Raw genomic sequence first — 27,351 nt, 5'->3', positions numbered from 1 at the left:
GGCACTTTCACCATCGCCCTTTTAAGGGATCCTTGGGAGCCGAGGGACACCAGCGGGTACCAATACCAGCCTTGCCTCCCCGAGTGGGAAGCCAGCAGGGGGTCGTGGTCTGTGCGGTGTCTCCCAAACCTGACTGCCCCCCAACCAGCTGCTGGGAAAGACTACTAACTCCGAGTTGTGCCAGCCTCCGCGTCCTCCTCCCCTCTCCTCTCAACCTCCGCCCCCTCGCGGAGAGGCTTCGCCGCTTTAAGAGCCGGGCTAGCGATTGACAAGCAATAAACGCTGAGCGCCCGGCTGCGCTTGAGCCGCCCGGAGCTAGGGGCTCCCCGGGGCGCAGGTAGGCGTCCCCCGGCCCCCGGGCCAGCACCCACCCCAAGACCTTCACCTCCTTTTCGTCCTGGCGGGGCACCTGGGACCCTATTCTCTGGGTTTAAACTCCATAGGCCCCTTTCACCCAGCCCCTCCCTTCCCTCTCCACCCGCCCCCGCCCCCGGGCCCTCTTTCTGGGGTGCCAGTTGGGAGAACCAAGCCCCACTGCCCATTGACGCTGGCCCACGCCCCTGCGGTAGGGGTGCCAAAGTGGCTTCGGGCACCGAAGTGGTGAGCTGTGCGGGGCCCGGGTATCCGTGCGGCCTCCCCGGGGGCTGTGCGGGTTGGGGGGACTTGGAAGCCCAGCATTACGTAAGAACCGTGCTGTTAGCGCTTCCGGGGGTTGGGGAGCGAGACAGAGGTTGCACTGGGTTCCAGTGGCCCCCTGGGCCCCCTAGGCGGCCAGCACCACAATCTTCCCTGGGAGGGTTCCGCAGAAGGGGGTGCACTGCTTCTCCCGCTTCGCAGGCTGTAGCGGGGCGAGTCGGAAGCCGGGGTTAGGGTCTGGAGACTTGGGAGGGAACCGGTGCCAGGGTTAGAAAGTTAGGTCAATTAAGAGGGGGGGATGAGGACGGGGTGGGGGTTGGTGGAGGGGCAGTAATTTAGTGACCTCATCCCTGGTCTCCGGCGGGCGCGCAGGCAGAGAGCCTTCTTTGATAGCTTACAACACGCCCCCCTCCCCCAGGTCCTAGCGCCCAGAGTGTTAGGGCTGGGTCCGTTGGGGCAGGGGTGATCTGATTGTCCAAGCGAGCACATCTGCCCGGCCTTTCGACCCCATCTTCTGGCTCTCGGTCTGTCCAGCCCTCCCTGCGACCTCTCGCTCTCCAAAGCGCCTTTGTCAGACCCTTCTCTTCCACACCTCTTTGTATGTGTGTGGATGGAGGGATGGGTGGGAGGTTGGAGGAAACCTCTCCCTTTCACTGCTGGCCTGCACCGCCTACGGACACTTTGGGCGATGCGGGTTTCTTGGAGGCAGAGATGAGCGGGCATCTGGGCCCAGGCTGTTGGAAGCCGAAGTGCAGGTTCCCAGATGCCTGCCTGGGTGCAGGACCTTGGCACGGAGCCAAGCTAGCTTGCCTGGCACTGCCGTTCTCCTGTGGGCACAGCCAGACCCCGCCCTCTCAGAGGCTTGGGCTGACGTGGGGAAGCAGAGCTAGCCGATGCCGTAGGAACTGACTCCCCAGGGAGAAAACCCAGGCAGGCTGGGCAAGACTTCTGAGCGCAGAGATTTCATACAGGATTCTTCTTGCCTCTTCCCGCCCTCTACACTCTAGGGAAGAAGGACTTCTGGAGTCTCTTCTCTGACCCTGTGAGGGAGCGCTGCACCAGCCAAGAGAAGGCTCCAGGTCTTCGAGGCCTGGGAGGTGGAGGCCTGCTCTCTAGGAACAGGGACAGTAGGGATTGGCACCAGGGCCATGGGCCAGCACAGTGGATCTGGGCATTTCTTCCAGACTGGGCGTAGCTTGAATAGTGGTGCCGTTCCTCTCCCTAAGAACCTGTCTTCCTTGTCCTCAGGGGCAGAGCCGGGAGGAAGGGGAACCATCCCTTCACTTTTGTAATTTCTGTCACCTGAGCTCAGGTGACCAGCTCAGGCCTGAGAGGGGAATGGGAGCAAGGGAGTGTTTTACTGAAATCAGGTACTAGTCCTCTGGGAAGAGTCTTTTTTGAGGGGAGGTGGAGTTGCTGTGGTTCCCCCACCCCCAGAACTCAGCAGGCATTCAATCCTAAAGTGGGCACTGCCAGATGCTTCCCCCAACTCCCCACCCTGCTGTGAGCCACTGCCTCCTGTTGTCATGGCAACTGGGAATTAGGGTTTTATCCAGCAGCACATGCCCAGGAAAGCAAAGGGAAGAAGGGTGGGGGGTTAACCCCCTGCCCTTTCCTGGGAAAACGAGGGAGCAACTCCTAGCCTGGGGAGGCCCTGGAGTGGAAACTAGGGCTGTAGACACCATTCCTGGCTCTGCCCAGAGCACTTGCTCTCCTTGTGCCAGCTCTGAGCCCAGAAGGGGAGAGGGGAGAGAGGGCAAGCCAGAGGGGCCATGGAGAGGTACATATCGCTTCTGTCAGCCCCCACATAAATGTCTGTGGAACATCTGTGCTTTGGTAGGCTCGAGTTCCAGAAGCAAATAAAATCAATGTGGTTCTGGCTGTCATGAAACCTACAGCCTGGGAGTACTCATCTTTTCTACTTTGGCTCAAATTCTGGACTCTTTTATTATTTTTTAAATGACTTTTTTTTTTTTTTTTTTTGAGACAGGTTCTCGCTTTATTGCCCAGGCTGGAATGCAGTGGTGCAATCATTGCTCACCACAGCCTCGACCTCCTGGGTTCAAGAGATTCCTTGCCTCAGCCTCTCAAGTAGCTGGGATCTTAGGTGCGCACCACCACACCCGGATAATTTTTAATTTTTTTGTAGAGATGGGAGTGTTACCTTGTTGCCCAGGTGGGTCTCAAACTCCTGGGCTCAAGTGGTTCTTCTGCCTCAGCCTCTTAAAGTACTGGGATTATAGGTGTGAGCCACCTTCTCGGCCTAATTCTGTTCTTACCCTCTAAAATTCTCATTCCCTCTTAAAAAAAGACAGCAGCCAGAAACACTTTGTTTATATACTTATTTTTGAGTCATAAAACCTGGATTTTCATTTTAGCTCTCCTTATTAGCTTCATGACCTTGGGCAAATCAGTTAACCTCTCTGATCCTCCCTGGTCTCCTCCTCCTCAGGGAAATAGGCATGTAATACCTGCTCTTCCTGCTTCCCAGGACTGTTGGAATTGTTGTTGTTCTCCAGTCCCCACCTTCTGGGCAGCACCCTCTCCCCTACCTTGCTGACTGGTTCTGAAGGGGAGGCCCTTCATATTCCCTTCCCCATTGCTTTGCCCTTGCACCCACTCATCCTCCTCTCTCCCCTCTCCAGGAGAGACGTTTTAGAGCCCTCGCCTCCTTCACCATGCCGGTCGCCGCCACCAACTCTGAGTCTGGTAAGAAGGGGGTGAGGATGTTAGCTTATTTCAGAGCTTCAGAGGATGCAAGGTGAGGACTTAGGGGATGGGGAACAGCAGCCAGGCGCTTGCATAGCTCCAGGTAAGAACCAGCCTGCTCCACTGCTGTTCTGCCCTACCACTCAGCCATTCCTTCTGGCAGCTGCTGTGGCCATCTCCTCTGTGTGGGTTCCTGTGCTGCACCGGAGAAGAGGAGGAATGAGACCCATACCTGCTCCAGTGTAGGGCTGGAGATGCAGCACAACCCACCTCCCTGGAGGGCAGGGGATGCATGCTCCAGAGATGACCTGCACTTTTGCTGGAGGGCAGTGGCATGGGTCCAGGCCTTTAGGAGGTGGCCTGGGAGCTGGGCCTTGGTGAATGGCTTGGGGGTGGAGGGATTACAGCAGCACAGCCTGGGCCTGAGAAATTCATAGTCACTGCCCCCTAGACCAGCATGTGCCAGAGGTGGACAGGGGATTCTGGGGCTCATGAAGCTGTGAGTGAAGGAATGAGAATACCAGGTCGGGATACCTGGGCATGGCTCTGTAGGAGGCATTAGGACAAGGGAGTGGGCCACCCAGACAAACTAGCGAAGCCTCAGGAGCAAACTGCTTAACCTGTTGGTGAGACGCAAAGGCTATAACAGGGGAGAGCACGTTACTTTTAAGAATAGTCATAATTATTATGCTGCCATTGCTGCCACTGACACCGAGTTGTTGTTTCTGAGACAGGGTCTGGCTCTTTAGCCCAGGCTGGAGTGCAGTGCCGCAAGCTTGGCTCACTGCAACCTCTGCCTACTGTCCTCAAGCCATTCTCCCATTTCAGCCTCCCAAGTAGCTGGGACTGACTGCAGGTGTGTACCACCATACCCAGCTAATTTTTGTACTTTTTGTAAAGACAAAATGTTGTCCAGGCCGGTCTCAAAGTCCTGAGCTCAAGCCGTCCACCTGCCTTGACCTCCCAAAGTACTGGGATTACAGGTGTGAGCCACTGTGCCTGGCCTGAGTTATTTTGGCATTAACCCTGTGTCACCTCCCTTTGAGGACCTGAGATTTCCCTAAGGTGAGATGATGGAACAAGATCAGTGTTCTGAACTTTTTTTTTTTTTTTTTTGAGATGAAGTCTTACTCTTGTCACCCAGGCTGGAGTGCAGTGGAGCAATCTCCGCTCACTGCATCCTCTGCCTCCTAGGTTCAAGCAATTCTCCTGCCACAGCCTCCTGAGTAGTTGGGATTACAGATGGCTGCCATCATGCCTGGATAATTTTTGTATTTTTGTAGAGACAGGTTTTGCCATGTTGGCCAGGCTGTCATGAACTTCTGACCTCAGGTGATCCACCTGCCTCGGCCTCCCAAAGTGCTGGGATTACAGGCGTGAGCCACCATGCCCGGCCTTTTCTTAACTTTTATTGGTCCTGAGCCACTGAGAATCTGTTGACAGCAGTGAGCCCTCATCATAGACATATGCGTCCATGCACAAAAGCTGCATTCCACCCCAGGGGCTTATGGACTCCGGTAGTGCACGTGGGACCCCACAAGGTTAAGCTCTCTGTGCTAGAGGCCCTCTGAGGCCTGGGCAGCTGGGAATTGCTCTGGTTTTTCTCGGAGTTGTCTGAACTTCCCCCTGCCTGGATGCTCCCCTCCCATGCAGCTCCTTCCCTTGCTCTGGGCTCTGCCAATGCCTCTGCAAGAGGTTCCGGGGCTGCCACTTTGGTTAGAATGATTCCCCTGTCCCTCTACTCTGAGATAGTGAAGTGAGTGAGCCAGCCTAAACTGTGATGCACTTGTCCAGGAAAGGCCTCTTCTCCTTGCAGTGGAGGGATGGCACCAATGTCCCCAGCTTCTGCAGCGTTGGAAGGCTCAGTCCCCCATCTCCTGTCCAGCCTGCTGGGCCCCCTGGGATCTCCCCACCTCTTTCAGCCTGCCTCGGCCCCACTGTAAGCTGCTTAGGGGTTAATTAAACCCACCCCTGAGCCTGTGCTTAATGGCCCCTCCATCCGGGGCTGCCCAGTAAACCCATTAATAGTGCCTGGCTGGGCTGTAGAGGGAGGAGCAGGCCCAGCAATTTGGCTTCCTTCGATGGAGGTATAGGGGTTGTGGGGGAGGATCGGGGACAGGGAGTGGAGCCTTGGGGCGTGGTGGTGGGGTCTGTTTCCTCAAAGGACTCCTGGGGCTCCTGCTCCCCTTCATGTTGTTCTGCTTCTGGCGTCTCATAATCAAAGGAAGAAGTACAACATGTTTCTGTTCCTTTGGGCAACCTATGTTCTATCCTGAGCTATATTAGCTGCCAGCCTCAAAAATCTAATGGTGGGTTCTGCCCCTTATTATCTGGTAGTCATTATACTTCTCACAGGACAGAAAGACAGCTGTGTCCTTGTCTCTGGGTTCAGACTTCCCTTCCCTCCTCCTTCCCTGGGAGGCCCCTGCCTTGGACTCTGCAAAGGGCAAGGTCCTTTTTCTGCCCTTCCCCATGGGTCAGTATGGCTGTTTGAAGGGCGGGAAAGGGTATGGGTGTATTTCTCTTGCAGGGAGACCCCATATCTACTTTGGGTAAAGTCAGGGGCCCTTTTCCTGAGGGTTGCCAGATGAATGGGCAATGGCACTGGGCTGAGAGCTTAGAGATCCTGTCCCAGGATCTGGTTTTTCACTCACTCACTCACTCCTGACCTGCAGCCTTGCTCCCTCTTCCCCTGTCATCAGACTCCCTCCCTTCTTTGGATCAAGGTTGGGATATGGGGCTGCTTTCAGATGGAGCTGTCCCTTTAAATCTGTCCTCCATCCCTGGGTTACTGTCCTGGTGTATAATCCTGCTGCCATGGCAACCAGGGGTGCAATGCAACCTGGTGCCACTCCTCAGGGAATGGCTGAGTGGAGGCTGCATTACCCTGGTGGTGGCCTCATGGGCACAAGATCTCAGAGGAATGGGGGCACCTGGCTGGAGCTGTGCCTCCCTTCTGCCCACACATTTTCCTGTGTGCAAATGTGCCCTCACATTTCCTTTCTGGGGAACTGAGGTCCAAGATGCCTGACTTGCTTTCTGGGCATCACCCCCCTTGTCAAGGGGAAGAGCTCATGGGAGATGGGGGAGGGGGAAAGCTGCTGTGAGTCGAGGGGTCAGCAGGGCTGGGGTACCGCCCCTACCCACAGCAATGCCACCTTCCCCACGTACCCTGCCTCCCAGTGGCTGACCTTGGGCAAGTGTGGGGAGGCATTTGGGGCTTGAGGTATTTGCCTGGCACACCAGTGAGGCTGCCTCCCGGTAGAAGGCTGAGTCTTTCTTGGGGACTTCTTTGACTGAGCGATCACTGTAAAGGAAACAGGGCCTGGAGAGGGGCCAGAGCAGAGGTCAGAGGGCATGGGGAGGAGGTGGCATGCCCTCTGATACTCCAGGGTGTATTAGAGAAGGGACTTCCAGTAAAGAGGAGGCAGGAACAAGATAGGCCAAGACTTTTCTCCCTCGGGTTTCTGAAGCTGGCTGTGAGGGAAGGGTCTCAGGATGCCGTACCAGTCTTGAAGGGGCAGCATGCCATGCCTACCCCCTCCCCAAAACCTCCTGTTAGCCGCCTCCTCCCCATCATCACCGACACTGACACGCTGGGATCGGGCCATCGGTGGGACTAGGGCTCCCTCCCACCACCCTTCTCCCACCCGGGTTACCGCCTGCTCTGCACCCTGCTGCGCCAGTCGGGGCTTCAGCCAATCAGCAAGGTGGTCAGGGCTGCTGAGCCTTGCCATTGGCTGGTTCCTCAGAGGGCTCTCCGCCGAGTCCCTCCTTCTCCAGCGCGGCCAGCCTCTGGCTGGGGAGGCAACAGAAGGCGGTGTGGAGGCCACTCTGGGAGTCCCCGGGGCTGGGGGCCGCCATGGCAGGCAGCCCAGGCAGCGGGGCCTCCTTGGAGGGCATATCTCTGGGCTCTTCTGAGGAAGCGGAGCTTCAGAGGGAAGGTAGGGAAGGGAGCGCCGGATGGGGGCGGGGCAGCTGGCCCCTTAGCCTACCCTCCTCCAGCAGAGTCGGGGCATCTGAGGAGGGTGGCCTGGGAGCGGTCATCTGAGGGCACCTTCTGGAGAGCTGTCCTGGGCAGAGGGCACCGACTTTCTTGGCTCAATCCTCCCCTGGATGATTGACGGAGGGAATCCGGTATACCCTGGCAGGGAGGGAAGAGTCCCTACCCTGGCCTCTTTCAGAGACCACTGAGGGCCTTGCAGGCCTCTGACCCATGCCAAGCCCTGGCCTGGGCAAGAGGGGTGGGTCTGGAGGGCAAGCTTGGACTTTTTTTTCTGGAGAAGGCAGGGAACAGTAGGAAGAAGGAGATGGGAGTCCAGGAGTCCCTGAACCATCTCTCTGCTTCCTCCAGCTCCAGTGCCCCCTCCTCCCCACTCCTGTTCTTCCTGGAGGAGGGGAACACTGACAAGAGTGTTGAGGGGTGGCAGGGGGTGCGTCTTCACCCATCCTCCATGACTTGGGTGCTGTTATGCAGATGTAGGCATGGGCGGCAGGGTGGCAGAGTAATGATACCCCTTGCCCATCTCTGCCCCCAGCTGGGCACATTCTGCTTCTCACTTCCTTTCCCCAGAACTTGCCACAGCCTGGAACTCCCACCTCTGCCAGTGAGTGAAGGCAGCCCCCACCTCAGATCTCAGGGGCCGTTGTTGTGGCCCAGCTACAGGTGTTACCATGTCCTTTGTTCTGTCCCATCCTGGGCTGAGAGTTTGCTTATCCCAGTGACGGCTTGGCGTGACCTAGGCCTTTGGGTGCCCACAGCCATTCCAGGCCCCCAGTGCCTGTTTCCCTAGCTCCTGCCAGTGTTCCAGGCCTCAGCTTTGGCTTCCTATCATCATGTTAATTTCTCAGTGATTATAGATCATTGTCATTCAGAGCTGAAGGGCCTGTAGGCATCATCTAGCCCAACCCATCCATTTTACAGGCGGGAAAGACTGAGGCCAGTGAGGGACGAGGACTTGGGCAGTGTCACGGGGAATTGGTGGTGCTTACACTGGATGCTGTGCAGGCCCAGCCTCCTGTGAGGCTGTCTGCTCGACTCTGAGCCTGTACTCAGGGACTTGCTCCAAGTACTGTCTGTCTCATCCTTGAGCCTGCCAGGTGCAGGTGGCTGAGTCCTGGGCTTCAGCCCATCTAGAGGTTGGGTGAGGAGCTTGTGGTTTTCTTTCTTTCCCTTTTTTTTTTTGAGGCAGTCTTGCTCTGCGGCCCAGGCTGGAGAGCAGTAGCATGATCTCAGCTTACTGCAATCTCTACCTCACAGGTTCAAGCAATTCTCCTGCCTTAGCCTCCTGAGAAGCTAGGATTACAGACCTACAGCATCATACTTAGCTAATTTTTGTACTTTTAGTAGAGATATGGTTTTGCCATGTTGCCCAGGCTGGTCTTGAACTCCTGGCTGTGAGAGGAGGGTCTTGATCCACCCAGCAGCTTTTTGTTTTCTGGAGCAGGGCAGGACCTATAACCTGAAACCACTTCCCTTTCTCCCCTCCCTCCACCTCAGAGTCCCTTCCAGCTGCCTGGAGCCTTCCACCTGCCCAGACTGGCAATACCTAGGGTAGAGAGAACAGGCCAAGGAAACTGTCCCAGGCATTCAAGGTCCTGGAGTGCCTGTGCTGGGAAGGGAGGGAAGTGTTGCTGGGGAGGGGCTGTCTTCTGTGGGACATAGGGGTGGGGGAGTGGCAGGTATTGTGGTGTGTTTTGGTATTCTGTGCCCAGCTGGTACCTGTGTATCTCACTGCCTATACCTTCCCCCAGCCATGCAGCAAGTACTGGACAACTTGGGATCCCTCCCCAATGCCACGGGGGCTGCAGAGCTGGACCTGATCTTCCTTCGAGGCATTATGGAAAGTCCCATAGTAAGATCCCTGGCCAAGGTACAGTGCTCCAGGGAGGTGGGCACAAGGGCACTATGCCTGGGGAGGCACAGCAGGGGATGGAGTGTAAGCTACAGAGGGCCCTGGGAATGGAGCATGTGACAAAGAGGACCCCTGAAGGGGGTTGTGGGAGAAAATCATGCCCAGGTGGGGACCTGAGTGGCTGCAGTAGAGGGGCTGCCCCCCTCACCTGTCTGGGGAGTGCATGAGCAGATGTTTGGGGACTGCCAGCCTGCAGAGTATGTGATTGGTGGGGGCCAGCATGCACATGTTGGGGACTCTCTAGAATTCATCTTGCTTGTCCTACCTTTGAGCATTTTGTGTAGATGTCTTTCTAAGGTCACTTGCCAGGGACCAGTTTTGTGGAAGACCATTTTTCCACGGATCAGGGTGAGGGGGAGTGGTTTTGGGATGCAGCTGTTCCACTCAGATCATCAGGCATTCATTAGACTCTCATAAGGAGCACACTGCCTAGATCCCCCAGCATGTTTGGTTCTCAGTAGAGTTCATACTCCTGTGAGAATCTAATGCTGCTGCTGATCTGACAGGAGGTGGAGCTTAGGCAGTAATGCTTGCCCACTTCCTGCTGTTCGCCTGGCTCCTGACAGGCCAGGGACCTGGTCCAGGGGGTTGAGAACCCCTGTTCTAATATACGAATAGAGCTGTTTGTTTATTGGTTCCCCTCCTGAGAGATGTGTATGTTACTGCTGCTTTTGCTCTCTTAAAAACAGTGCTGCAGTGAATTTCCTCATATCCATCTGCTCCTGCACGCGTGTGAGGGTTTCTCTAGAATGGACACTTGGTAATGAAATTGATGAATATGAGCAGTCTTGAACCTCAATATCTGTAACTTTCCAAAGTTGATTTTAGAGTTGGGTTCAGACCACATCACCTCTGGGTACGTTAGCTGTCGTCTCCACAATGAGACAGTGAGACTCTGCTTTGGGATGGCAGAGTCTCAGAGTGAGACGGCCCTCTCGCCAATGCCCTTCAAAGCAGAATCCCCCTTGATAGCATTCATCTCTAGTCCAGTCCACCTGACAGTCCGCTCGACAGCTCTCTAATGATGGGTCTGCTGGCTGGCTCTGTCGTTCACTCATTCGATCATCCATCTATCCATCCATCCATCCATCCATCTATTCAACAGATACCCGTTTCACACTCACCATATGCCAGACACAGTGCTGGGATTATGGAAGTGGACTGCCAGATAGTTTGTTTTCCTGAAGAAGCCCAAATCTGTCTTCCTTTCACTGGGCCCCACCATGCCCCAGTCCTAGGACCTCAGAGTAAAGCCTAATTGAGAATGAATCAATGTGCTGTGTCACATTGCAAGTAAACTCCCTTCTCTAGAAACGTTTTTGGTGAGAAGCTGTTCAGGATTTTTCCAAGAAATTCCTGGTATGGTTCCAGATTCATAGAGCACAGTGGAAGAGAGTATGGATGTTTCTTCCCCTCTGAGACCCCCAATATGAGGCTAATGGGCTCAGGCAATCCAGTGACTTCTCTCTCCCTCTGGTTATGAAACAAACAGGAAGTGAATCTCCTTGAAGGAGCCTACCTGAGCTCATTGAAACAAACAAACAAACAAAAACCCATACATTTCTTCCTTGTCCCTGTATGAGTGATTCTTTGCAATGTAAATTTGCCACTCACCAAAGATAGCATCTCAGAGCTTCCTGCATTGGACAATGGGACCTGCTTCCTCTTTCTCACTGATTTTAATGATTATGTGTACACAGACAAATTTCTAACCTAATAGACAAAGCACGTTAATCAAATCCAGCTGCAAAGACTTGACAAAGTGGCCCCAAAACCCACAGGAATGGAATCAGATTGAAGCCGCATGTAGTAGCTGTTGGCCTCCCTCCCTTACCCTTTGGAACTGGGCTTGACTCTTTCTGGGGATGTGGCAGACAGTGTGGGAGGCTGGATAGACCTGGGACCTGGGAGGGGCAGGGCCTAAAGGGACAAAACCAGAGGGTTAAAGGCCCTAAGGAAATTCAAGTCTAGCAGAGAGATCATAAATCCAGGCGGTTGGCTGCAGACAGCAGGTGGCGACCCTGACAGGTGGCTGGCATCTGGGAGGGGTGACATGGGTTCAGCAGCAGGTGTTCCAGCCGCAGGCAAGGCCAAGGTGAGGACTCCAAGTCAGGGAACATTCAGAAATTCGGAAAAATTGTTACTAATGGGGACATCTGCCAGCTGAGAGGCATGTGAAGGCAGCGTGTGAACTAATTCACATGAAATGAAGAAGAAAGAACACAGGGTTTGGAATCAGAAGATTCCACTGACTGGCTTTGTGAGTTTTATATATCTGTCAACCTCTCTGAGCTTCAGTTACTTCTTTTTTTTTTAAAATTAAAAAAATTTTCTTTATATGGTATACTATGGAGATTTTTTAAAAAAATAATATTTATGTATTTTAAAAGAAAGACGAGGTCTCACTATGTTGCCCAGGCTGGTCTTGAACTCCTGAGCTCAAGTGATCTTCCTACCTTGGCTTCCCGAAGTGCTAGGATTACAGGCGTGAGCCACCATCCCCAGCCCAGTTATTTCTTTTGAGAAGTGGGGAGAATGATATCTATCCCTCAGAGTTGTGGTGGAGCTAGGTGGAGGTTATGGAAGTGGAAGTGCTTTTTGACTCAGAAAGAGTTGTTATAATCTTAGCTTTAGACTGGAGTTCACAGGGAAGACTCTCGTTCTCTGTGGAGGCTAGGGTGGAAGAGCTGGGAAAGCAAGACAGGGCCCTAGAAGAATAAAGCTCTAGGGCGGTAACTAAGATAGGGGCTCTGACAAGGGGACATGCCAAGCAGAGGGTGTAGTGGAGAGGAGGCCAGTGCATCAGTTAGCTTTTGCTGTGTAAAAAACCATCCTGCTGTGTAGTGGCTTAAAACAACTGTGATTTAATTTCCCTGATTTTGTGGGTTGGTTGGGTGGTTCTTCTGGCCTGGGCTTGCTTAGCTGGGGCTGGGTGGTCCAGGATGGCCTCACTCACATACCTGGTGTCTTAGCTGGGAAAACTGCAATGTCTGGGATGACTAGGCCCCTTTCTATGTGGTCTCTCCTCCTCAGCCGCCTTCACATGGTGGTCTCACCAGCAAGGAAGGTCAAGACCCCAGTCACAAGTACTTTCTAAGCCTCTGCTTGCATTTGCTAATGGCCCATTGTCTAAAGCAAGTCACATCTGTCAATCTCGGATGAAAGAGTTCCTTTACTTTCTGGCTCACTACTCTCTGGGACATCTTTCGGCTTTTAATTTTACTATTTAATTATGAACCAGGGCTTCAGATGGGAATTCCCTGTCTTTTGTGATGATCAGAGGGGTTGAAGTGGAGGTCGGAGGGAAAACTTTTCAATGAAATGACTGTGTGGTGTTTGTATTTGTAGCCTGCTATGGCTCTGGATTGGGAGCAGACAGCAGGGTGCAGGCTGGCTCCACCACGAGCCTAGCTGTGTCTCCCACCCAAGCTTCTGGTCTACCATGAGCTTTAGCCTTGCTTTGCTGAGGATGATTTTCAGAGCAGAATGAAATGAATGGCTACCACAGAAATTAAAATCACTCTTCAAGTTCTGGGCCATGTGTCACTTAACATGAAAAAGGATAAGTCTTAGCAAAATAGTGAATAAAAAAAATTAAGTGAAATAATTGTTCATTTAATACTAAGTGAAAAAAGTCAGGCCCCAGGGATGGATAAAATCGTGATTCCCTTTTCTTAATGTCATAGAAAATGCATTTGGACAGACACGATTCCCTTTTTATAAAGGGAAAAATAACCGTATTCATTTCAGAAGTATGTGAAATATATACAGACACATTAAAACTCTTTAACAGGGAAGCCAGGCAATGACAAGCACCCTAAATCAAGATGGTGCTTTCTGCAGGCGGGAGGGTAAGTGGGGCATGTGCTTAGATGTTGGATATTGTCAAGAGCTTTGTGTTTTAGTTTGGGTGCTGAGTTCTCTTAGATCCTCATTATATAATTTAAAAAAATCTAATCTAGGCTGGGTGTGGTGGCTCACGCCTGTAATCCCAGCACTTTGGGAGGCCAAGGCAGGTGGCTCGCCTGAGCTCAGGAGTTTGTGACCATCCTGGGCAACATGGTGAAACCCTGTCTCCACGAAAATACAAAAAATTGGTTGGGCATGTGCCACTGCACTCCAGCTTGGGCTACAGAGTGAGACTCCATTTCAAAAAAAAAAAAAAATCTATTTTAATACTAACTAACAGAAGCTATGCACAAACCAATGTTGAGAACATATCATCAACCAAGGGTTGTGATTCATCCAATCCTGAAAGTCCGAAAAAGTGTGTAGCAAATTGTGCTACATGCTGAGTGTTCTTGGTGCTGGTCAATCAACTGTTTAGTTCAGCTTACTGAAGTGTTGGTTTTGTATTTGAATGATTAAATGTTTCAAGTTTTCTCTGGGCTGTGAGGTTGAGCTTGGAGAGCTGTGTTTTCATATCTGTGGGTATAAAACGTCCAGGGTAGCCACAGGAGGAGGAATGGATTAGCCCCTGGTGGGAATGTCACTGAGTCAAAGATGGGAGGTAAGCAGCTTAGGAGGCACCTTAGCTTCCCCCTGATCAAACACATCTCCTCAGAAAACTTGTCCTCCATCCATGGAGCAGATGGTGCTAAAGTCAAAATGAGCGACCTCTCTAATGCTCACATCAGGACACCTGGGCCAGAGCTGGTTCCTGTTAACCCAAAAGAGCCATGCAAGGATTGCCATGGTGAAATTGTTGCTGCCTGAGTGCCTTCGTTTATTCTTGAAACTCAGTTGTTGGGGCTTTGATTCCAGCATTGTCCGGCACAGGGGTAATAGAGCCAGGACGCCTCCCTCACTCTGGGGCTCCGTGGGCTGGGCCGAGCTAAATGACTGAACATTACACAGGGCTCTGTGGAAGACCAACCTTCTGGGGCTTGTTCCTGTCCCCAGTGCTGTTCCTTTGCTCCATTAGTTGTCTGTTTCCCCAGTAGGCTGTGGGTGTCAGTCTAAAATGCTGCCCACCTGGCAGAGGATGCTTTAGGAGGCGGTGGGGCCATGTGGGGTGCTGTTCCCTGGCCTGTTTGGGAAAAGAGAAGGCAGAAAGGATCTAACCTTGATTGAGCACCTGCTGTGTGCCAGGCACTATGTCCATCTCATCAGCTCCTCACAGCAGTCCTATGAGGTGTTATTCAAATCTCACTATCTCATGGCTAAACAAGCTTTCTATTATGAAAAAATTTAAAAATATATTCTGAACCTCCATCACCCAGCACCCCACTTCAGCATTTAACAAATCTTGTTTCCTCCATACCTTCATCCCCATTCCTCTCTCCTCCATTGTTTGGAATAGATCTCAGCCATAATAGATTGTATCTGTGTTTGATTATGTCTATCAACCGAAAAGGATTCTTAAAAAAAGTTACACTACTATTCTCATACCTCCTAAAAAAAAAAATCAAACAATAGTTTTCTTGTGAATTTTTTAAATTAAAAAAAATTATTTTTTAATGGAGATGGGGTGCTGTTAAAAGAAAGTCAGAGAGGGGAAAAAAAACAAAGAAAAAAATAAAAATGGAGATGGGGTTTTGCTGTCTTGAACTCCTGGGCTCGAGTGATCTTCCTGCCTTGGCCTCCCAAAGTGCTAGGATTACAGATGTGAGGCATTGTGCCCAGTCGTGAATTTTTAATAAATGGTATTGGGATGTCTGGATAGTCATATTGAAAGATATCAAAGTGGATCCAGATCTCACATTATATATCAGAATAAACTTCAAGTGGATCAGAGATCTCTTTGTGAAAATATAAATCATACATGTCCTAGAGGAAAACAAGGCTCTGTATATGGGAAAAGCCCTCCCTTTAAAAAAAGAAACCTAGCCTTCAAAATTCAGATGCACGAAAGATTGATAAATTCACTCACATTAAATTTTTTTTTTTGAGCCAGGGTCTTGCTCTGTCACTCAGGCTGGAGTGCAATGGTGCAAACAGTGCTTATTGCAGCCTCAACCGCCTGGGTTCAAGTGATCCTTCCACCTCAGCACCCCCAAGTAAGAGTAGCAGGGATCTCAAGTGCATGCCACCATGCTCTGGTAATTTAAAAAATATTTTGTAGCAACAGGGGCTTGCCATGTTGCCCAGGCTGGTCTTAAATTCCTGGGCTCAAGTAGTCTTCCCTCCTTGACCTCCCAAAGTGCTGGGATTACAGATGTGAGCCACTGCACCTGATCTAAATTTTTTTTGCATGCAAAAACACCGGAAGCAGAGTGAAAAGACAAGTGGCAAACTGGGAGAGATGATTTGCAAGAGATATCACAAAGGACTAATTTTCCCAATAGAAAACATTTTTAAAAATGGGGAAAAGAATAAAAACCAAGACCTGACAGAAAAACTGGGAAAGACATGAGTAGACAGTTCACAGAAAAAGATATATACATGGCCCTTAGACATGTGAAGAGATGCTTGACTTCACTCATAGTAAGCAAAATGCAAAGCAAGCCCCACTGAGAGATCATTTCTCCTCCATGTGATGGGCAGACATGCAAATATTTGATCAACACTCTGGTGGTGAGCTTCAAGAAAATCCCTCATACAGTGCTAGCGGGATGGCAAATTGGCCCCAGTCCCAGAGAGGGGAATTTGTCAACATCTAAGAAAATTACGTATGTATTTACTGCTTGACCCTGCAAGACTTCTAGGAATTTACATGGAAGATCTCCACAGATATAGAATACTATGCCAGAGTCGTTTACTGCAACATTATTTGCAATAGCAAAGTATTCGAAACAACCTAAGTTCCCATGGAGATTGGTTGAATAAATTACAGGAATCCAGTCATGCAGTGGAGTCAAATGCAGTATTTAAGATAATAGGATGGGCGTGGTGGCTCATGCCTGTAATCCCAACCTGGGAGGCAGAGGTTGCAGTGAGCGGAGATCGTGCCACTGCACTCCATCCTTGGCAACAGAGCAAGACTCTGTCTCAAACAAACAAACAACAACAATAATAATAATAGAGGAAGATCTCCATGCAGTTTCATGGGCTGATTTCCATGGCATATTTTTCAGTAAAAAGCCAGAGAACAAACCAGTTAAACAAAAGCCCCAGGGTATCAAAGAATGTGTACAATTTTATGTAAGAAAGAAAGGGCAATTTATTTTATTTTATTTTTTTGAGACAGAGTCTTGGTCTGTTGCCCAGGCTGGAGTGGAGTGGTACGATCTCAGTTCCCTGCAACCTCTGCCTCCTGGGTCAAAGCAATTCTCATGCCTCAGCCTCCCGCATAGCTGGGATTACAGGTGTGCACCACCGCGCCCGGCTAATTTTGTATTTTTAATAGAGATGGAGTTTCACCATGTTCGTCAGGTTGGTCTCGAGCTCCTGACCTCAGGTGATCCACCCGCCTCGGCCTCCCAAAGTGTTGGGATTACAGGTGTGAGCCACTGTGCCTGACCTTCAGCAGTGATTTCTGAGATTTTGATGCACCCGTCACCCGAGCAGTGTACACTATACCGACTGTGTAGTCTTTCATCTCTTACACCCCTATGACCCTTCCCTCCTGATTTTTACTCAATAGATTTGTGATAGGTAGTAGCGGTTGTACAGCAATTCTGAAACTGCTTTGAATATTGAAGGACAGAACAAGTAAGTAAATATATTGATGTTATTGGGAACTAAGTTCACACTGAAGGAGAAGGAAGACACAAATATGGAGTGGGGGAAGATGAGAAAAATCCTGTAGAGTTTGATTTTATTTGGAGCCATCAGTATCTACTAATGTTACCAAAGAAAGGACGCCCTAGAAACAATGGGTACTGAGTGCCCACATCTTGGTTTCTAAATACTGTTCCCTGTCAAAAGGAGTCAGGGTTCCTTTGAGAAATTGCTGATTCCAGACCTGGGGTAGGGAAAGTATCAGATGAGCCTGTGCGGGAAGGGAAGAAGATGGGAACATGTGAACAGGACAGAGGTGTGAAAGGGGCCCCCACTGGACACATTTGGGATAAACGGGGTCAATGAAGATAGTGATCATAATGATATTCAAACACATGGAATAAAAGTTCATAGTGATATGAGAGAAGAGAAAGAGGAGTGGGGTGGCAGGGAGAAAAGAAAAGCTAATTCTTTTTTTCTTTACGACGGAGTTTCGCTCTTGTTGCCCAAGCTGGAGTGCAATGGCACGATCTCGGCTCAGTGCAACCTCCGCCTCCCAGGTTCAAGCGATTCTTCTGCCTCAGCCTCCGGAGTAGCTGGGATTATAGGCGCTCACCACCATACCCAGCTAATATTTTGTATTTTCAGTAGAGATGGGGTTTCACCATGTTATCCAGGCTGTTTCTTAAACTTCTGACCTCAGGTGATCCACCTGTCTTGGCCTCCCTAAGTGCAGGGATTATGGGCATGAACCTCCACGCCTGGCTGAAAAGCTCATTCTTATAGTAGAATGCCAATAAATGTAGAGGGAATGATGGAAGTTATGTAGTCACTATTTTGCAACCTCCAGTATAATAATTCATTTAGGCGAGGGTCATAAATTCATGCTAAATCCACTGTTGAAGGATTTTGGGTTAACAGAATGGTCACATAGTCTCAAAATGTGGGAAAGACAAAGACACAAGATCACCTACCTAGAACTCTTGTCAAAAGGACTCACTCAAGTCTAATAATGAGAAAACAATCACATAAATCTAGTGGTAGAGCATCCTAAAAACTACTGGCCTGGAGTCTAAAAATGTCTAGGTTGGGCGCAGTGGCTCACACCTTTAATCCCAGGCTTTGGGAGCCTGAGGCGAGAGAATCGCTTGAAGCCAAGAGTTTGAGAGCAGCCTAGGCAATGTAGTGAGACCCTGTCTCTGTAAAATAAAAACAGAAACAAAAAGCAACAAATGTCCTAAAAGTCTAAAAGTTATTGGGATCTGTGCTAGATTAGAGGAGAATAAAGAGATGTGCCGACCAAATACAACATATCATCAATTAGATCCTGAAAATATGGAACGATAAAGGATACTTTTGGGACAAGAGTGAACATTTGAATATGGACTGTCTTACATAATATATTAACGTATCAATGTTAAATTTCTTGCAGGTGATAATGGTATTGTGGTTTATAGAGCAGAATGGCTTTGTTCCTATGAAATACATGCTTAAATACTTTGGGATAAAGTGGCTTATGTTGTCTGCAGTGATCTTTCAAAGATTCAGAGGGGAAAAAAGGTCTTCATCTATATTCTTGAAATGGAATTCCTGGAGGGCTGGGCGCAGTGGCTCACGCCTGTAATCCCAGCACTTTGGGAGGCCATGGCGGGTGGATCACCCGAGGTTGGGAGTTTGAGACCACCCTGACCAACATGGAGAAACCTTGTCTCTACTAAAAACACAAAATTAGCTGGGCATGGTCGCGCATGCCTTAATCCCAGCTACTCGGGAGGCTGAGGCAGGAGAATTGCTTGAACCCAGGATGCGGAGGTTACGGTGAGCTGAGATCATGCCATTGCACTCCAGCCTGGGCAAGAGTGAAAAGCCATCTCAAAAAAAAAGAAATGGAATTCCTTTCTTCCTGACCCACTGAACCTAATACTCTCCACTGGGCTGGGACCTGGAGCCATCAGAGCGACAGATAGGTACAGGGCCTGCTCCTGGTACCATGTGCTGATTTCTTGTCCCCTCATTCACTGGGATCACTGAGTTGAGGGCCTGGAGATGCAAGTTCAAGTCCCAGTGACCCTGGGAATGTTATTCCACCTCCCTAACTTCCTTATCCTGGGCTTCAGGGTCTTCAAGTCCTCACCCAATCATGATGTCCAATGGAAGAAGCTGCCCTTAAACTCCAATGCATATAGGGTCCTGGGAGCTGGGGACAATTTGGTAACTTTTAATGACCCTTTGTGGCAAGGGGATGAAAAGGAAGGTTTGTCCTTTCGTTTCTTCCTTCCCTAAACTAGGTCCTAGTCATTTTGAGGAAGAAAGGAGACAGCAAGGAATGCGTACACGCATGTGGGTATGATTGTGTGTGTACACACGTGTGGATATGATTGTGTGTGAGTGAGTGAGGAGCTGAGGCTGGGGGCTGGGGGTGGGGGGAGGAAAATGCCTGGGGCTGAGGGAGGACCCTGTTTGGTGTCCCAGGGCTCCTGGGGAAGCTCCTAGGCCCACCTGTTCTGCTTCTACCCCCAGGCCCACGAGAGACTGGAGGAGACGAAGCTGGAGGCCGTGAGAGACAACAACCTGGAGTTGGTGCAGGAGATCCTACGAGACCTGGCACAGCTGGCTGAGCAGAGCAGCACGGCCGCAGAGCTGGCCCGCATCCTCCAGGAGCCCCATTTCCAGGTTCCTGGCTGCTGGGGCTGGGGTGAGGGAGCAGGAGGCGGGTGGACTGGGGTGTGCTGCTGTTGGAGGGGCTGGCAGGAAGTTGGAGCTGGGATGGGAAGAGACCTCCGGGCAATGCCCCATTGGCCCTTCTCGTCCCACCACCCTCCAGTCCCTCCTGGAGACGCACGACTCTGTGGCCTCAAAGACCTATGAGACACCACCCCCTAGCCCTGGCCTGGACCCGACATTCAGCAACCAGCCCGTACCTCCTGATGCCGTGCGCATGGTGGGCATCCGCAAGACAGCCGGAGAACATCTGGTGAGGACGCTGGGCAGGGCCAGAGGTGGGGCTGGTGAGGGTCACAACTGAAAATAACCAATGGGGGGCCAAGAAAGGTCAAGCGAGTGCTGAAGATAAAGATGGGGCCAGCTTTGTGTAGGAAAGGGCCCACGCAGATCCAGGAGACCACAGACACTGCATACGTACGTGTCCACGCCTCTCCAGTCTGCCCCCTTCTCCCCGTTAGTGCCTGATATAAGTGAAGAATTTAGGCAGAAGGATGGAAGAGGACTTTGTGAGGGCGGAGGTGAGTGGATGGGGACAGGAATGGAGGAGCTATTAGGAGACTATTTGAAGATTCTGACTTGGAACAATTGGGGCCTCATCTTACACTCACCCGACCTGCAGGGTGTAACGTTCCGAGTGGAGGGCGGCGAGCTGGTGATTGCTCGCATTCTGCACGGGGGCATGGTGGCTCAGCAAGGCCTGCTGCACGTGGGTGACATCATCAAGGAGGTGAACGGGCAGCTGGTGGGCAGTGACCCCCGAGCGCTGCAGGAGCTCCTGCGCAATGCCAGTGGCAGTGTCATCCTCAAGATCCTGCCCAGCTACCAGGAGCCCCATCTTCCCCGCCAGGTGGGCCCCTCCACCAGCCCCCCACCCAGCACAAGGCCCAAGGGATGGCTGAGCCTCTTTCCTGTCAGGATTGCAGGTCTCACTGAGGACCTCCTCCCCTATTGGTTTCCTCCAGGGGAGATAGGGGGCGGGACCTGCAGGGGGCAGCTGACCGCAGCCATGGACGGGCCTCTGCCTCTGCTGCACCTGCATGTGCTTCCACATTGGTTCGAATTATGCACACAGCCACAGCCTGGGGTACCAGAGTGTATGAGAGAGCACCTGCATCATGGTCAGCGTTCTTCACATGTTTGTGCGCATGTGCAGGGTGGGGTTGTCATATGTCCTGGACAGCTATCTCCTGGTTGGTGGATTCTGGGGGTCTGGCTGCTTTGTCCACCTCTCCTATTGGCTTTCTCACCCTCCCCCAGAACCCTTCTCCAAGGGGAGAGGGTGAGTGGAGGGAGGGATCCAGGATTAGGTGCCAGAATCCTGTTTCCTACTTGCTGTTCCCACATCCTTGGTCCTGAGATCTGAATCCTGTAGTACTAGATGCAAAGGGAGGCTGGCACCAGGGAGGCATGTGGGGCAGGCCTGGAGGTGTCACTCCTGCAGGGGTGGCTCCATTGCCCCTTGCATCTTTGTGAAGGGAGGGGACATGGGGTAGACCCATCTGCAGCCTTCCACTGACGCTTCCCCTGACTTTTTGCTGATCCCCGGGCCCAGGTATTTGTGAAATGCCACTTTGACTATGACCCAGCCCGAGACAGCCTCATCCCCTGCAAGGAAGCAGGCCTGCACTTCAATGCTGGGGACTTGCTCCAGATCGTAAACCAGGACGATGCCAACTGGTGGCAGGTGGGCCACGGGCACCCCTGCATCTCTCCAGGTGTGGTGCATGGGAGGGCGAGGTGCAGGCAGGGGTCCTCTTGCTCAGGCCAATCTTGGTCTCATGTCCGTTTCAGGCGTGTCATGTGGAAGGGGGTAGTGCCGGCCTCATCCCCAGCCAGCTGCTGGAGGAGAAGCGGAAAGCGTTTGTCAAGAGGGACCTGGAGCTGACACCAAACTCAGGTAGGAGGACCCCCCCCCAACCCCACATCCCCAGTCTGGGATCCGACAGGGCCCTGCCTGCCTCACTCACCCATCTCCCTATGGCCAGGGACCCTATGCGGCAGCCTTTCAGGAAAGAAAAAGAAGCGAATGATGTATTTGACCACCAAGAATGCAGGTGGGTATCAGAGCATCCCCTCCCTTGTCTTCCTCTAACATGGCATGGCCCTCCCTGTGCCCACCGTTCACCTGTGACGATGCTCACCCTTCACCTGGCTCAGATGCTGCCAGCTGTGTCCCTAGGCCCTGCCCGGCTCCTCCCTGCTCCCCTGTTCCAAGCCTTCTTGCCCTCAGCCTCCCTGAGAACTCCACGCCCCCTCACCATGCAGCCTGGTGAGCAGTACCATCTCCCTGTGTCCAGAGTTTGACCGCCATGAGCTGCTCATTTATGAGGAGGTGGCCCGCATGCCCCCATTCCGCCGGAAAACCCTGGTGCTGATTGGGGCTCAGGGCGTGGGACGGCGCAGCCTGAAGAATAAGCTCATCATGTGGGATCCAGATCGCTATGGCACCACGGTGCCCTGTGAGTGGGGGCTGGGCCCTGCTGAGTGGGGTACAGAGAGGAGGGACTTCCCGGGGGCCAGGGCTGGGTCCACCGAATGGGCATCTTCATGGGTGCCAGGCAAGGTGGTTCCTTTGGATGCACAGGTTGGGGTGCACGCCCTCTGTGGGCAGGGAGAGGAACTGCAGGCTCAGGAAAGGTGAGGGAGGTGTCCTGCCAACAGGTGGCCTAGCGGGCTGGGCTGGTGTCCCCTTTCCTTCTCTGTTTCTCTTGCTGAAAGCCATGAAGAAAGTGAGTGACCAGCTGTGCACCCAGGTGAAACAGGGCTGTGAGCTGCGCGTGTGTAGCCTTGTGGAAGACAGGGCTTCTTAGTGGCAGAGCCAGCGTGGGTGGTGGGAGCTCTTGGCTGCCAGAGGCAGGACTGAGAGCGCTGCCTTGGTCTGCTTGGCTCTTGCTGTGTGGCTTTGGGCTATGCATTGCCCTTTCTAGACCTCAGCCTCTCACCTGTGGGCTCTGGGTTGGACCGTGGATACCACCTCATGTCTCTGTGAGTGCCAGTGGGGAGGGTGGGGGCAGGCGTGTGCAAAGGCAACAGTGCTGGCAAGATGGGGAGCAGACTGCACCCCCAAGGCTGGGAACCAGGAGCCCGGGTAAGGGTGTGTATATGCCTGAGGCGCGGTGACCTGCCTGTGCCCATTCAGCCCCACCTACCTCCATCCCCCTAGACACCTCCCGGCGGCCCAAAGACTCAGAGCGGGAAGGTCAGGGTTACAGCTTTGTGTCCCGTGGGGAGATGGAGGCTGACATCCGTGCTGGGCGCTACCTGGAACATGGCGAATACGAGGGCAACCTGTATGGCACACGTATCGACTCCATCCGGGGCGTGGTCGCTGCCGGGAAAGTGTGTGTGCTGGATGTCAACCCCCAGGTATGGCCACTCTGCTCCTTCCCAGCCTGCCCAATGTCCTCTCTGCTGCCTCAGTGCTCCCCCATATAGTTCCAGGCACCTGTCACCTGAGCACACCCATGTACCCCCTCTGCCCTCAACCACTGCTAGGAACCCAGCCCACCTGGAACCTTCCTCAGCCTCCCAGACCCCCTACTCCTTCTCTAGTCTCCTCCAGTCACCCCAGCCACCTGCCAGCTGCCTGTCATTCATCCCGGTACTCATGTCCCAGACTCCCAGGCACCCCTTTCTCATCCACTCCTAGGTGCCCACCCAACCTGGGTCACCCTCACAGCCTTCCTCTGATTCCTAGGACAGACATGGGGATATGCTCCCTACCTTGCCTTCTCCTTCTGCAGGCGGTGAAGGTGCTACGAACAGCTGAGTTTGTCCCTTATGTGGTGTTCATCGAGGCCCCAGACTTCGAGACCCTGCGGGCCATGAACAGGGCTGCACTGGAGAGTGGGGTGTCTACCAAGCAGCTCACGGTGAGGGCTCTGAGGTGCGGGGGAGGGGTCTGATGGCTGCCTAGAGTGGTGGGGGACAGGCCTGAGCTGACAGAGAGATGGAGGTGGTGTTGGGGAGGAACAGGGGCCTGCTCCAGTTATCAGTGAGGCAGGACGTGGTCCCCCCTGCATAGTTGTGGAAGGGGAGGTCTAAGAGAGGAAGTCCAAAGTCTCAGAGTGAACCAGGGACACAGCTAGCCTGGGGCACATGTGCTTCTGACTCCAGCCCATGCTCTGCCCACTCTGCAGGGACAGTGCTGGCCAGAGGGAGTTCAGAGGGCCAGTGGAAGAGGTGGGTGGGAGGTGGGCCGGGGGAGCTTGGGTTGCTTACAGCTGGGGGAAAGTGGAAGGGCAGGAGAAAGCCAGAGGTGGGAAGGCTGGCTGGAGGGGTGAGTCGGCATCAGGGAGCAGGCAGCGCCTGGAGGAGAGGCCTCAAGCCCGCATTGCAGGACTCCAGCCTCCTTCCTCCCTAGGTCTTGCTGTGCCTACCCAGGAGGTGGAGGGTTTGCAGAGCTCTGAGCTCAGGGGTCCCTCTGCTGGCCATGCCTGGTGCTGCAGCACACAGGCCCCACGTCAGTGTGGCTGGGGCTCAGGAGAGGCTGTCTAGGCTGGTACCCTTCTGCAGATGGATCCTTGCTTGATCCCTACTCTGGGCACCTCCTCCTTGGCAACGGGTGTGGCCAACTGGAGCTGCTGGGATGCGGCTGGCTTCAGCTTATTTAAGTCAGTTGTCAAGTACCCTTCCCCACCCCTGCCCAGCCAGCTTCCACAGGGTTGAGGGTAGAAGTTGCCCTGGGCACTTGTGGATTGCCCTGGTACCAGCCTGTCATGCTGCATAGGTGAGGCAGGAGGGAGCACTGGCTTGGGAGTCAGGCAGACCCTGTTCAGCCACTGACTGGCTGTGTGACCTTTTTGTACCTTAATTTTCTGTTATAAATGGGGAAGAATTAATCCTACTCTGCAGAGCTGCAGTGAAGATTATGTGGGTTGCAAAGCATTTAGGGGTGTGATTGGCACTTACTAAAGCTTATCCTTTCACCCACCATCTGTTTGTGGTTGATGGTGAGCCACTTTGAGGCACGCAGAGAGGGACTCCTGCCTCCCTAGCCAGGGAGTCCACTCCAGGGTTGGGCTTTGGGGAGAGGGAGCGGGGGCAGCTGTGGCTCCTTCTGACAATGGGGGTGAGTTGTGGCACTGACTGTAGGGAGGTCCCCTTGTGCCCGGGCAGGAGGCGGACCTGAGGCGGACAGTGGAGGAGAGCAGCCGCATCCAGAGAGGCTACGGGCACTACTTTGACCTCTGCCTGGTCAATAGCAACCTGGAGAGGACCTTCCGTGAGCTCCAGGCGGCCATGGAGAAGCTGCGGACAGAGCCCCAGTGGGTGCCTGTCAGCTGGGTCTACTGAGCCTGTTCACCGGGTCCTCTGCCCCCTCTGGGTTGAGACCCAGAACCTGAATCCATCCCCTTCCTGACCTGTGAGCCCTGCCACAATCCTTAACCCCCATATCTGATTCTCCTTGGGTAACAGCTCCCAGCATGCCCTAAGTGTGGCTTCAGCACAGAGGTGTGCACTGCCAGGGAGGTGGGCATTCATGGGGTATCCTGTGCCCAGGTGCTGCCCACTCCCAATGCTCATTAGCCACCAGATAGCTCTCTCTGAGGGCCAGGCCATTCGCAGGAATGTGTCAGAGTCATCTCCATAATGGTTAGTCCAGAGGAGATAAAAGCTGCTTTGGGACCACATGGTTAGTAGGTACACTGCCCCCACCACCTCTCCCCAGTCACCAGTTCTCCTCTGGACTGGCCACACCCACCCCATTCCTGGACTCCTCCCACCTCTCACCCCTGTGTCGCAGGAGCAGGCCTTGGGCTGTTTCCATGTGGCCAGGAGAATGTGTGGTCCACTGGCAGCCAGGCAGGCCGAGGTGGTGGTGCCAGCCTGGTGCCATCTTGAAGGCTGTAGGAGTCAGAGTGAGAGCCAGTGGCCACAGCTGCAGAGCAGTGCAGCTCCCAGCTCCCTCAGAAAGGGGCAGGGTGGTGGGGTGGACACTGCTCGGTCCCTCCCTCATCCACAGCTTCTCACTGCCAAAATTTCTCCAGACTTCTCTGATGTGTCCTGACAGATCAGCCCTGCTCCCCACAGGGCCAGGCTGGCAGGGACCAGTGGGCTCAGCCCAGGTAGGGGTGGGATGGAGGGCTGAGCCCTGTGACAAGGAACCTGCTGCTACCGATGGAAGAGCCCCAAGCTCTCCATGGCCCACAGCAGGCACAGGTCTGGGCTCTGTGTCCTTGACCTTGGTCCATTTTGGTTTTCTCTCTAGCCAGGTCCAGGTAGCCCAGTTGCATCAGGGCTGCGGGGTTGGAGGGGCTGAGGAGTGCAGAGGGGACCTTGGGAGCCTGGGCTTTTGAAGGACAGTTGCCCTCCAGCAAGTTCCTCATACACGACTCCAGGGGGCGCCATTCACACTGTAGTCTGCATAGCCTGTGGCTCTGCGTGTGTGCTCGGCGCCTGTCTGTGCCTCTGGCACTGGTGTGTCTGTGTCTGTGTCTGTCTGTCTCTCTGTCTGTCTGTCTGTCTGTCAGGTTTAGTTTGGGGAGGAAGCAAAGGGTTGTTTTGTTTTGGAGGTCACTCTTTGGGGCCCCTTTATGGGGGGGGGTTCCCCATCAGCCCTCATTTCTTATAAGTCCCTGATCCCAGACTCTGAAGCCCTGGTCCTCTCCTGATGTCTCCTCCACTGTCCTATTGTCTCCCTGCCCTAAATGCCTCCCTGCTGTCCTTGTGGATGCAGTTTTGTAAAATAGGAGACTCCCTTTTAAGGAAGAATGCTGTCCTAGACGTACCTGAGCATCTCATCCTTCATTGTTCTCTGCAGTCCTTCCCAGGGTGAGCCTGTCCTCAGAGGGGACAACCTGGGACACCCCGAGTCCAAGCCCCTGTGCCTCCCAGTTCCTCTGAGTGTCAATTAGTCTTCGCTGCAGCGTCAGCCAAAGCTGGCCCCTGAACCACTGTGTGCCCATTTCCTAGGGAAGGGGAGGGAGAATAAACAGAATATTTATTACAAATGTTAGAATATATTTCTTATATTAGGAATCTCATTTGCATTTGCATAGGGTATACAAATGGGTGGAAAGGCCAGGCCTGCCCCCATCTCGCTGGTGTGGCTCCGTGTGCGCTACACACTCATCCTCCTGCTCCTCTTCTCCCTTAGTGTCCGTTCATCCTGATTCAGCTCTCCCTGGCATCGCCCTCAGCCTAAGGGAGTGGGAAGGAAATAGGGTGTTTTCCTGCTGACCTGAGGCCATGGGGTCACTTGACACTTCCTACCTCCCCTGGGGGACTTGAGGATAAGGGCAGAGGAGGGTCTGCTGTTGCAGCTGCCTCTGCCCCCTTGGTCCAAATGACCATCAACTCTGATGGGGATGGGGTGGGTACCTTGCCCTCATGGCACCTTCACTGCTAGTGATGCCCAAGGGACAGGCCTGGGCCCCTTCCCTCCTGTCTCTTCTCAGTCCTTCCTCTCTGAACAGCCTCCTACCTCCCCTGCCTGAGCTCCACTCCATACCCCTCCCAGGCACCTATCGGGTGGGAGCAGAGGCTGTCAGTCCTTGGCTTACCTGGGCCAGGGCCAGAGCTGGGTTGGAACAAGTGTGTGTGCCCACCACATCAGTTCTGTGACTCTGTTCTCCCTTGCCCCTCATTGTGGACTCTTGTATTTGAGGGACGTTGGGAGAGTGAGGACCCTACCACCCACTGTCCACATTTAGTCCTAGCTCCAATGCCCTTCCTCTGTCCCCTCCCTCAGCCATCCAATTCTTGAGTTTTCTTACTGACTGGTTTTCTTTCTTTTCCTTGGATTAAATGTGAAAGCAAAGGC

General features: G+C 53.0%; 1 protein-coding gene across 5 annotated transcripts; it reads left to right on the top strand.

Annotated features, from left to right (window-relative positions):
• MPP2 (membrane palmitoylated protein 2) lies at positions 1–27,351 on the top strand. 5 transcript variants are annotated; one of them, XM_017516155.2, is made up of 13 exons: positions 1–337; positions 3,282–3,345; positions 9,100–9,218; positions 19,383–19,535; positions 19,687–19,836; positions 20,206–20,433; positions 21,139–21,270; positions 21,378–21,483; positions 21,572–21,640; positions 21,884–22,045; positions 22,750–22,952; positions 23,330–23,458; positions 24,705–27,349. In XM_017516155.2, the coding sequence occupies exons 2-13, from the start codon at positions 3,315–3,317 to the stop codon at positions 24,879–24,881; spliced, it is 1,659 nt and encodes a 552-aa protein (XP_017371644.1). In that variant the 5' UTR covers positions 1–337; positions 3,282–3,314; the 3' UTR covers positions 24,882–27,349. The 5 variants fall into 5 exon arrangements, with proteins under 5 accessions (XP_017371644.1, XP_037590011.1, XP_017371645.1 ...); XM_037734083.1 differs by having other exon boundaries at positions 9,100–9,200; positions 24,705–25,009; XM_017516156.2 differs by lacking the exon at positions 1–337 and adding an exon at positions 393–681 and having other exon boundaries at positions 24,705–26,539.

Source organism: Cebus imitator, unplaced genomic scaffold (assembly GCF_001604975.1).
Source record: "Cebus imitator isolate Cc_AM_T3 unplaced genomic scaffold, Cebus_imitator-1.0 Scaffold573, whole genome shotgun sequence".
Lineage (NCBI taxonomy): Eukaryota > Metazoa > Chordata > Mammalia > Primates > Cebidae > Cebus > Cebus imitator.
This window is presented reverse-complemented; position numbering and strand designations above follow the sequence as displayed.

Bases quoted from the DNA above. Each gene is read 5' to 3' on its own strand.
- MPP2 (XM_017516153.2), top strand. From the start codon at position 7,208: ATGGCAGGCAGCCCAGGCAGCGGGGCCTCCTTGGAGGGCATATCTCTG. The intron at 21,484-21,571 runs GTAGGAGGACCC...CCCTATGGCCAG, and splicing joins GGAGCTGACACCAAACTCAG to GGACCCTATGCGGCAGCCTT. The intron at 22,953-23,329 runs GTATGGCCACTC...CTCCTTCTGCAG, and splicing joins TGCTGGATGTCAACCCCCAG to GCGGTGAAGGTGCTACGAAC.